This window comes from Halichoerus grypus, chromosome X (assembly GCF_964656455.1).
Source record: "Halichoerus grypus chromosome X, mHalGry1.hap1.1, whole genome shotgun sequence".
In the NCBI taxonomy this organism is placed as follows: Eukaryota; Metazoa; Chordata; class Mammalia; order Carnivora; family Phocidae; genus Halichoerus; species Halichoerus grypus.
This window is the reverse complement of record NC_135727.1, coordinates 27,413,018-27,423,769: the sequence shown is the minus strand read 5'-3', so window position 1 is coordinate 27,423,769 and position 10,752 is coordinate 27,413,018. Positions and strand designations below refer to the sequence as shown.

The window sequence follows — 10,752 nt, the reverse complement described above, 5'->3', positions numbered from 1 at the left end:
GTTCCAAAGAATTAAAGAGTAAATGGATAATTTTAGGCATGGTTTCAGCCCACTGTTTACCCCAGGTGCAGAGGTGAGCAAATAAGATTTTTTCATATTATTGGATGAGGTATCATTTGAAAACACTGTAGACCGTGGACCAGGACAGAAAAGAAAAGAAAGGGCTAGGAGCCTTACTGAATTATCTTTACTAAGTTACTGTGAATAAGCAACAATATACACAATGATATACAATCATTTGAGAAAACTATTGTTTATTTAGAAAAAAAGTTACACTGGTAGAATTCAGTAGATAAAAAAATTTTCTTTTAAAAATGTCACTGAAACTTTTCCAGATGAAAGTTCAGCAATACAAAGCTCCTGTAGCTGTAGAATTAAAACACAATTAACTTTCGGTTTTCCCCCCACCAGATTTGTCTGACATAATTACAAGAAAAAATGGCAAGGGACAAGTGAGTGCTGGTACCTTTTTCTTTTTTAAACAGGTTTTAATGTTGTACACGTACTATATAAAATGATTCCTAAGCATTGCATAAGACACTGCTCCCACTTCATTTTTAGTGACTAATATTAAAAACAGGCCAAATAATAAATTAAAACTGAGTTTTAAAACGAGGTAAATTCAAAATGGTTCAATAATTGTTTATTTTCAGTTTCCAACAATAAAAAGGAAGCATTTCAGATTGGGGAAAAAAAAACAAACAAAAAAACCCCAATTAAACCCAGGCAATATTTAGTTGACCTAAAGTGAAATTCTGTACACATGTAACCTTATTTGCTTGTTGGGAACTGTATGCAGCACATTGTGCTAAAAATATGGAACAGTTAACACTTTCAGCCATTTACTGAAAATAAACATGTAGAAACTAAGCAACAAGTTAAATACAGTAATGCACAACTCAACAATTTTAAGTTTTCAGCATGGAGCAATAAAGCAGATAACTGAATAACTTAAGAAGATGCAAATGGGCCCTCTTGATTCATAATTCTCGGCAATCTACTCAGGAAAATAAATTTCTGGTCACAGCTGAACAATTTCATTCCAATCTCACCTGAAAGAAACAAAGTGATTATATTGATAGATAAGAAAGGAAAAAGAGAAGGAAGGAGGCAGGGAGAAGAAAGGGAAGGGGGAATGGATGGAAAAAAGGGGCAGAGGGAGGGAAGGAGAAACAAAGGAGGGAAGGGAGGGAGGAAAGGAATGAAGGAGGAGGAAAGGAGGAAAACAAGAAGGAAGGAAAGAAGGAAGATTTACGAAATAAAGAAAAATCAATGAGTTCTGTCAATAACAAAGGCTTGAATTAATAAGTCCCTAGATAAGAATGAAATATTTGTGTATTTCTCATCACTTCCCCCTCTCAGAAACCATTAAAGATAGGCACACTAGGAGGAGTTTGAAGAAGAAAAAAAAAAAAAAAACCACTGAATATTTTGTCTGTGAGAGAGGGAGAAGTCAGGGGAGGGGAGGGAGGATAAAATTAAATAGAAACAAGAAAATATTCCACAGGGGCAAGCAATAGCTTGTCAAAAGTAAACAGAACACAGAGCAATGAAAAGGAACCGATTTTACATGATCAACAAAAAAAAGAGAAAAATGACATCACATTTTTCACAAGGACACGATTTTAATAGTGACTTATATTAAGATGCAATGTCTGCTAAATTATAAAAATTGCTTTAAAAATATATTGACTTAATTATACTCATTTCCTTTCCTTTATGTACTGACATTTTCAAATACTGCATATTGAAATAAATTCAAAACATGATCATTACAACATGTGGCAAATAACTTCATATCTGCCTAACATTGTTCTCATTCAAATTTTAAACTAATGCTTAAAGCATTAAACTTTATTGACGAAAATACTACATTCACATATTTCATAAAACCAGAGCTAGAAGGGCCTTGGAAAGTAATCACACTTGCATGAAATGCTGACAAATAATTTACACATCATTTCTATACAGCATTCTGTTCACACCATGTATAACCTTGACATTACCAATTATAACTGTGGATACACTAATGTTGAACTTACAATTTTAATACTTAAAAATCATTGTTCCTGTCCATCACTGATGAATGGATAAACAAAATGTGGTACACATTCATACAATGGAGCATTATTCAGTTATAAAAAGAAATGAAGTTCTGATACATGCTACAACATGGATGAACCTTGAAAACATGATGCTAAGTGAAAGAAGCCAGACACAAAAGGCCACATATTGCATGATTCCATTTTTATGAAATGTCCAAAACAGGCAAATTCATAGAGACAGAAAGTACATTAGTTGTTTCCAGGGGCAGGGAAGGGGAGAACTAGGAGTGACTGCTAACGGGTATGGGGTCTCTTTTGGGGATGATGGAAATGTTCTGGAATTAGTGGTGATGGCTACAACATAGTGAATTACTAAAAACCACTTTAAAATGGCAAATTTTATATGTTATGTAAATTTTATCTCAATTTTTTAAATTGCAAAAAAAAAAAAAAAAAGAAAGTGTTGCAATAAAGAGTATCATGGTATCAGTATGGCCATAACTAGAAAAAGAAATGGGGGTCTCAATCATGATGATGTCACAGGAGAATTACTGGGCAAGGGAATTTTTGCTGACATATTTAAGGGCACATTAAAGGATAAAACTGCTGTTGCCATTAAAACATGTAAAGATGATCTTTCCCAGGAACTGAAATTAAAATTTTTACAAGAAGCCAAAATCCTCAAGCAATATAATCATCCCGATATTGTCAAACTTATAGAAGTTCGCACACAAATACAGCCTATCTACATCATTAAGGAACTGGTTCCAGGAGGCGATTTCCTCTCCTTTCTGAGAAAGAAGGATGAACTAAAACAGTTAGTGAAATTTTCATTAGATGCTGCTTCTGGATGGCGAATCTCGAGTAAAAATTGTATACACAGGGACCTTGCTGCAAGAAACTGCCTGGAGGTGAAAATAATGTTCTGAAAATCAGTGACTTTGGAATGTCTCGTCAAGAGGATGGTGGTGTGTATTCATCTTCTGACTTAAAGCAGTATTCCCATTAAATGGACAGCACCAGAAGCTCTTAATTATGGGAGATATCGTTCTGAGAGTGACGCATGGAGCTTTGGCATCCTCCTCTGGGAGACCTTCAGCTTAGGGGTCTGTCCATACCCTGGAATGACAAATCAGCAAGCACAAGAGCAAGTGGAAAGAAGATACTGGATGTCAGTCTCTCAGCAGTGTCCAGAGCGTATTTATCAATACAATGTTGAAGTGTTGGGATTACAAACTTGAAAACTGCCCCAAGTTCAGTGAACTTCAGAAAGAACTGCCATCAAGAAGAAAAGTCATATGGTGATGAAACAGTGCCAAACTCAGCCTTCAGGACTCTATCTTCCAGCAGAGTAATATTTTCTTCTCATTAACAATGCATTTATACCACATTACCTGGAACATTCTCCTAAGGTTATTGTTTTTTTATTTTTTAAAAAATATGTGCCACTTTAATGTTTGTAAATAACAAAGCACAGGCGCTAAATGCAAGCGATAACACAGATCTATCTTTTTCACACCTAGGACTGCTGATGTTTTTCACAGGGTTTCTACTTCAGGCTGGGTCCAGAGCTGGCTGTCCTCCATCCTAGACATCTCTATTCTTTCGGTGCTATCGACTGCACTGGTAATACTGTGTTTGCAGAAAGACAAGATTACCTTTGTAAACATCACTTTCTACTGAGTATTATCTGGACAGGACATCCTGAGGTTTTTTTCTTCCCTCCCCCCAACACCCCCAGAAATAGGCCCTGCTGTATTAGTAAGGTTGCAACTTCCCTAGGTTCCACCACACCCTCCTCCTGGGCATCAGAAAACTATGCATGAAATGCCCTCAAAGAGCACACTCTCAGAGCTGAGGAGCTGGTTTTAAATGATGTTACTTTATAGAGAGTTGTGACAGCAAGAAGCAAGTCTGAATAGTAGAGTGGTCTTGAGAAAAGAACAGCTAGACCGGTGATCAAAGTAGAGAAGAAAAATATAAATTCAGCCTTCTTATCCAAGGTATGCCCTTATAAACACACACACACACACACACACACACACACACACACACACACACTCTGATTTTATGATCAAATTCACCAAAAAGATCCTAAGAAATGTTTCAATAGTACACAGATTCCTCATAAAGGAGCCCGCTTGAGGGTAACAGAATTTTTGTTAGAGAAACTATAAAACACAGGCCCACAGAATTAATAAGATTGTTTTGGGTTAAGTGTCTTCACCTCAAAGGAGGCATCTGAGAATTTGGTTCCCTTCATTTTCACCAGTTTCTGAAGTTATCAGGATTTTGTGATCCTATTTCACACACACACACACACACACAGTAGAAAGGCATATATGGATGAAGCTGACAGTTAAAAAGTCAAATGAACATTTATGAGGAAGAAGAAGATATAGGAGAAAGACAAAGGGATAGCCATCTTAATTCCACTTTACTCCTTCATTTACTCTCCTTATACTACTGCTACCTAGGAATTCTTATCATAGCAAACATACTTCCTGAGGTGTTCCATGTAGATAAATGTGACACAGAATTAAAACTGGGATTCTGTTGAACTGAATCTTAGCACACACAGGGGTGCCTCTTAGGATAAAAGCATGTATAAGGGATAGTCACACTCAGGGGTAAATGTGGCATGGGAGCCCTTTTCTAGGCCTATGTCCCAATAAAAACAGCACAGCACCTACTGAATATTTGGTCTACCCTACTTGAGAAAAAGAAAATAGAAAATTCCTCCTATTCTGTCCAACTTTTTGGTACCTATGAATATCAGTGCAAAGAATGCACACCCGCTAAAGAGTATAAATGATGGTAATGAAGAGAAAAGTAGTTTGTGTCTATCATTTCAATCTCCTAACAAAACTTTGGAACTCATTTAATGATTACTACATACAGACCAAAATGAAAGCATAATAAACCTGCCCTGAAAAATATGTTGCAGCACACAAAGCAACCTCTTCTTAAACAGGATACTACCAAATGCTATAAAGTGAACCTTCTTTTGAGGGCAAAAAAAAGTCCAGTGCTCTTTCTCATCAATCCCAAAGAGATATACATAATACTTCTGCACATAGCTCTCCCTGTAGAGTTAACAGAGTATCTGAAACACAGCAGGCAATAAAGAAAAATACCTGGTTGCTTGATTAGAAGGAAAGGATGAAGTCACTGCCTTCAACAAGATCACAATCTAAGGAGAGGGATATGTAACATACTCATATATTACACAGGAATCTGTGACTAAGACTCTGTAGGCAAGCTGACATGCCCACACATAAGCAATGGGAAACCAAAAAAGAAACCTAACTGAACACTCCCCACTCCAACAAATATTACCAGGACCTAGGACAGTGCTTCACCATGGCGACACATTCCTAAAATAAACAATCTCTGAGCACTTAGGAGGTCAGTTCCCAAGTATGGACTGAGAAAAAAGGCTCAGAACAGGAATTACAAAATCAATTGTTTACAGACGCTAGTATATAATGGAAACAAATGAAGTGGGGTGGAGACTGACTGAGGTAAACTATAAAAAAAAAAAAAAAAAAGACCCACTCTCTACATAAGGGGGGGGCAGCACCTAGGGGGCCCAGCTAATTGCTGCCATGCAGAAATCAGGACACAATGTTGCCAGATGTTCCAATTCTTCAAGAGAAATTGAAATTTGGATTTTATCATATCGATTAAAATAAAGTTAAATATTGTGTGAGGCCAAGAAAGTACATATAACAAGCCACATTCTGTCCAAGGGCTGAGAATTTGCCTTTGGGCAGAGTGTGGTTTAAAGGATAAAAGAGTTAGGTTATACCTATGATACTGGAGGTGAGAGAAGAACCTGCAAAACAGATCAGGCCTTGTTGGAGTGGAGGATTAGAACAGGAATGTAGTATACTACAAATACAGATGGGTAGGATACAGCTTAACTGCTAATGTTCTTCGAAATCAAGAATCAAAGTCCAAGAAGACTGAGCCTCTCAAAGTCTGGGAGCAAGTCTCAGTATGGCATCTGGTTCACAAAAGGACTCTCAAAAGTTAGTTAACCCTGACACTCATGAACTGAGGATCACACATATCAAATTAAAATTGAGAAGCTAAAGGAACCTGGTTCTAAGAGAAAATTTTTAATAGGCAGGAGTTTTTAGAGATTAAACTAGGGGAAAAAGTTAAAGGCAAAGCAACTAGTAGTGCTCAAGAGACTAAATCAAGGAAAGATAAGATGAATTTGGACAAAAACATTAGCAGTAACAAGTAACAGAAGATACAGAGAACAAGGAGAAAGGATTTTACAACTAAAAATCATGAGATAGGAAAAGACGACAGAAGACTTTGGAAGCAATTTAATTTGGGTCACATTTATATACTGTATTTTCTTACCTCTAATGTGATCATTTTAATTTTCCTGAAATCAAGGTGATATTTACAAATCAATGTCATTTTCCTATCCACTCTGCTCAAAAACTAGTTCTAGAAACCAACAATGAATCTTAACAATTAATAACATCTTTGAATCATGGAAATGTGACATTATGCAGCAGCTCTCTTTTCTGTAGAATGTAAAATAACTAAAAAAAGGGAGCAGGGAGCTGCAGATGTGAAGGAGCCTAAAGGTAAATGGTGCCAATCAGAAATGATGAGACTTCTAAAGGAAAAGAAAGAACAAAAGAAAGACCTGACTAATCCTAAAATGTATCCAAATAGAAGGAGGCAGCCAGCACAGCCAGAAGAAGGAAAAAATCAACCAGAGCCTCACAAAATTAAGAGTTTACCCAAGGAGAAAGTATAGGACATGGTTGTCAAGAAGAAAGTGAACAGGATGAACATCAAGCCAAATATATCTTAAAAGGATATCTGAACTGAGAAGGTTTGCTCTAAGACCACCGACCTAACATCTAACACCCAAACCAGTCTTTTCATGCCTTTGGTCCTGAAAGCTTATAGAGAGAGGTAAAGTACAAACCCATGGCCTGTGTGAATAAGTACTCAAAGAAATCTGTAGTAAAACCTTCACATACCAAAGAATAATATTTAGGTACTGAGTAAAGAGAATATATATAAAATCACATTAAAGTGGTCAGTCACAAAGGTTGACCCATACCTAATGAAGAGATAAGTGATAGGTTTTTTTGTTTTCTTTAATAAGGAGACCATGTGAAAGCAAGAAGTAAAAAGCAAAATGCCAAAATAAAAGAGTAAAGTGAAGCATAAAAAAAGATGAAGAGTTTATAGTTCGCTAGGGAAGACAGCTAGTTAGTTGTTGGGGCAGGGGATGACTAGAACTGAGGAATGGGCAATCTTTCTAAAGGTTTTCAAGAAAATCTACTAAATTCTAAATGTTCTCTCATAACTCTCATTTAGCCTATTCTACTACTTAGATAACAAGCAGAGAATAACAAAGCAAGGCACACACCACTTGTTAGGATATTACCCAGCTGGCAAACTCAAGTCCCTGCTCTGCAGCCAAACTAAATGGGACAAAATCCATGCCCTAAAACTCATACCTTATACAGAACGGGCTCTCATACATTTCTGACTCTTAATTTAAACAACCGTAAACAGTCTTGGTTATCTCTCTGGTTTCATAAAAGCAGCAGCAAATATTAGGGGGAGGGTAGAGACAGCAAGTATACTTGATATCATTGCAAGTATACTTGGTATCATTAAAAAATGACAGCTATAATGGAAGCAAGAAAATGGGCTACAAAAGAGCTGACAACTTCAAATATGGCCATCTCAAACAATTAAATGTAGAGGGCAAATCATCCTACAAATCTCAATAATCCTAAAGCATCACCAAACAAGAGCTATTCAGATGATGATCTGAGTACTCAAAAAAGACTATCTTAAGTTCTGAACACTCTCTTCACTAAGACAGAGTGAACTACTGTCCACATACAATTTATTTAAGATGGTTAAACACTTTTTAAATCTCATACAAGGCATAATTACCTTGAAAACGAAGTTGCATATTTTAAATTCCAGAACGAAAAGCACAGACCCTATTTTCTGGCCTTGCAAAACATGGGCTGTGGTAGCAAATGAGGCATAAAAACTTAGAACAAAAATTTCTGGATAACACGTCTGCATGAAAAGGCAAAAAGAAGAACAGAGAACACTAAAGGGCAAGAAAACCTATGCTGTGAATACTGGTTTTGTCAGCTAATATCTCTGCTAGCCTCTTCAACTTAACCCCTCAGAGTCTCAGGTTCTTCACCTGTAAAGTGCAGATACCAGCACCACCCACAAAGCTATAGGTACTTAAAAAAAAGTGATTAATTATCCAGAGAAGTTGGGAATGAGTGGTGAAGAGAAAGCCAGATGTTCTTAAATACATCTTGGTGCTTAAAAAAAACAAAAACAAAAACAAAAACAAAAAAACTGCGTGGCTAATCAGCAAGCTTTAAATGAAAGCAGCTCAAAAGTAACTGTGAATCTTGTTTTGCATCTGTACCCAAAGACCTGGTCATTAGAGTTAGGTGCAAATTCAAGTTGCATCTTGCAAAATGTATCTAGTTTCTTCAACATTATCAGACCTCATTTCATATTTCTATCTTTAAATGAAAGGAGGTGAGAAAACACTCACCTTGATTGAAAGTCTTCATTATCTGTGCTTGTCCGAGGACTTATGAGTAGATGACAAATTAAGGGAAAACAACTTTGAAAAAAAAAAAAAAGGAATGGTGTCTCAACTTTTTAGTGCAGTCCTTCAGCTTGCAGGCCTAATTGGCTCTGACCAGCCTGGTAGCCTCAACTTCTACCAGCTCTGCTCGTCTGCTGCATCATCTTGCCCTTCTAATCCCCATGCCCCCAGCCCAAGGCACTCTGTTCCCTTTCCTCCTCTCAGTAGTAATACGACCAGAGAGAATCTAAATCCCCTGACGGCATAAAACCACCTCACAGTCACTACAGAAGTTAAAAAAAAAAAAAAAATATATCAAGTCTCCCACTTCCACATTTCGTACATTTGAGAGGGTTAACTGAAGAGACTATTTAAAAGCTAATAAGCCCTTAAACTTTATTCAGACCACATACTACAAGGGTACAATTCTAAACATGACCAGTATCAAAGCTTTCCATTACACTGATTAAAAACTCCAATAAGATGAAAAGGATATTGTTTCTTCTCTTCCTTTCCTCCTGAACTGTCCCGTTTCTCTTTCTTTTCTATCTTTTCTTTATCATGCCTGGACTCCTATAAGGAATGGTGGAATTAGTTTGGGAAGGGAAAACCAAATACAAAAATCAGCTCAAAATCCCTTTTTATCACCCATCAGTCATACATTTTCTTCAAAAACGTATTTAATGATGCCAAAAGCACAAGCAACAAAAGAAAAAAATTGGACTTCATCAAAAACAAAAACTTTCATGCATCAAAGAACACTAGCAAGAAAGTGAAAATACAATGTACGGAATGGGGGAAAATATTTGCAAATCATACATCTCATACGGGTCTAGTATCTAGACTATATAAAGAAGTCTTACAACGGAGCAAGAAAAAGACAAACAATCCAATTTAAAAATGGCCACAGCATCTGAAGAGATTTCTCCAAAGAAGGTATACAAATGGCCAACAAACACATGAAAAGATGCTCAACATCATTAGTCATTAAGGAAATGCAAAATCAAAACCACAATGAGATACCACTTCACACCCACTAGGATGGCTATATTTTTAAAAAAATTAATAATTAAAAAAAAACCCAGAAAATAACAAGCGTTGGCAATGATGTAGAGAAATTGGCACCCTCGTACATTGCTGGTAAAACATAAGCTGATCAGCCACTGTGGAAAACAGTTTGTCGGTTCCTCAAAAAGTTAAACATAGCATTACCATATAACCCAGAAATTCCACTCCTGGGTATACGCACAAGAGAACTAAAAACAGGTCTTCAAACAAACACTTCAGAGCAGCACACAAACATTCATAGCAGCACTATTCACAATAGCCAAAGGGAAACAACAAAAAAGTCCATCAACTGACAAATGGATGAACAAATGTGGTATATGCATACAATGGAGTATTATTCAGCCATAAAAAGAAATGGAAGTACTGATACATGCTACAGCATGGAAGACTCTCAAAATATTATGCTAAGTGAAAGAAGTCAGACACAAAAGGCCACATTATTATTCGATTCCATTTACATAAAATATCCAAAACTGGTAAGCCCATAGAGACAGAAAGCAAATTAGTAGTTGACAGGGGCTAAAAGGAGAGGGAAATAGAGAATGACTGCTTAATGGGTATGGGGTTTCTCTTTGGGGTGATGAAAATGTTTTGGAACTTGATAGACATGATGATCGCACAACACTGTAAATATACTAAATGCCACTGAATTGTACATTTTACAATGGTTATTTTTATGTTATGTGAATTTTACCTCAATTTAAAAAATACTTATTTAAAAGGAGCAGCATCACTTTTAAAACATACAGAATTTTTTAAGTAGGCTCCACACCCAGCATGGAGCCCAACGCAGGGCTTGAACTCATGACCCCGAGATCAAGATTTGAGCTGAGATCAAGAGCCAGAAGCTTAATCGACTGAGCCACCCAAGCACCCCAAAGCACAGAGAAATTTTAAAACGATTACAATTTTCCAAAACTGCTTTTAAGAACTATGACTATATGTACCATAATAATGCTTTTGAAACACTTTACACCTTAGTAATGACTTGCCTACTTTATGGCAGATGCATGAAATGTA

General features: G+C 36.6%; 1 protein-coding gene and 1 pseudogene across 16 annotated transcripts in view; one reads left to right on the top strand and one right to left on the bottom strand.

The window, feature by feature from the left end:
* Window positions 1-229: 229 nt before the first annotated feature.
* The window catches only part of THOC2 (THO complex subunit 2), a 116,109-nt gene continuing 105,586 nt past the window's right edge, over window positions 230-10,752 (bottom strand). For 7 of the 16 annotated variants that reach the window (XM_078064426.1, XM_078064430.1, XM_078064436.1 and 4 more), the window contains 3 exons: window positions 9,161-9,237; window positions 8,629-8,674; window positions 1,606-3,164 (listed from right to left, as the gene is read on the bottom strand). In XM_078064426.1, coding sequence (XP_077920552.1) covers window positions 8,647-8,674; window positions 9,161-9,237 — 105 coding nt within the window. In that variant the 3' untranslated portion in view covers window positions 1,606-3,164; window positions 8,629-8,646. Of the gene's footprint in view, window positions 1,053-1,605; window positions 3,678-8,628; window positions 8,675-9,093; window positions 9,238-10,752 lie in introns of those variants that run through there. The other 9 variants (XM_078064429.1, XM_078064434.1, XM_078064427.1 and 6 more) reach the window with 9 other exon arrangements.
* Window positions 2,537-3,350, top strand: LOC118529613 (tyrosine-protein kinase Fer pseudogene; annotated as a pseudogene).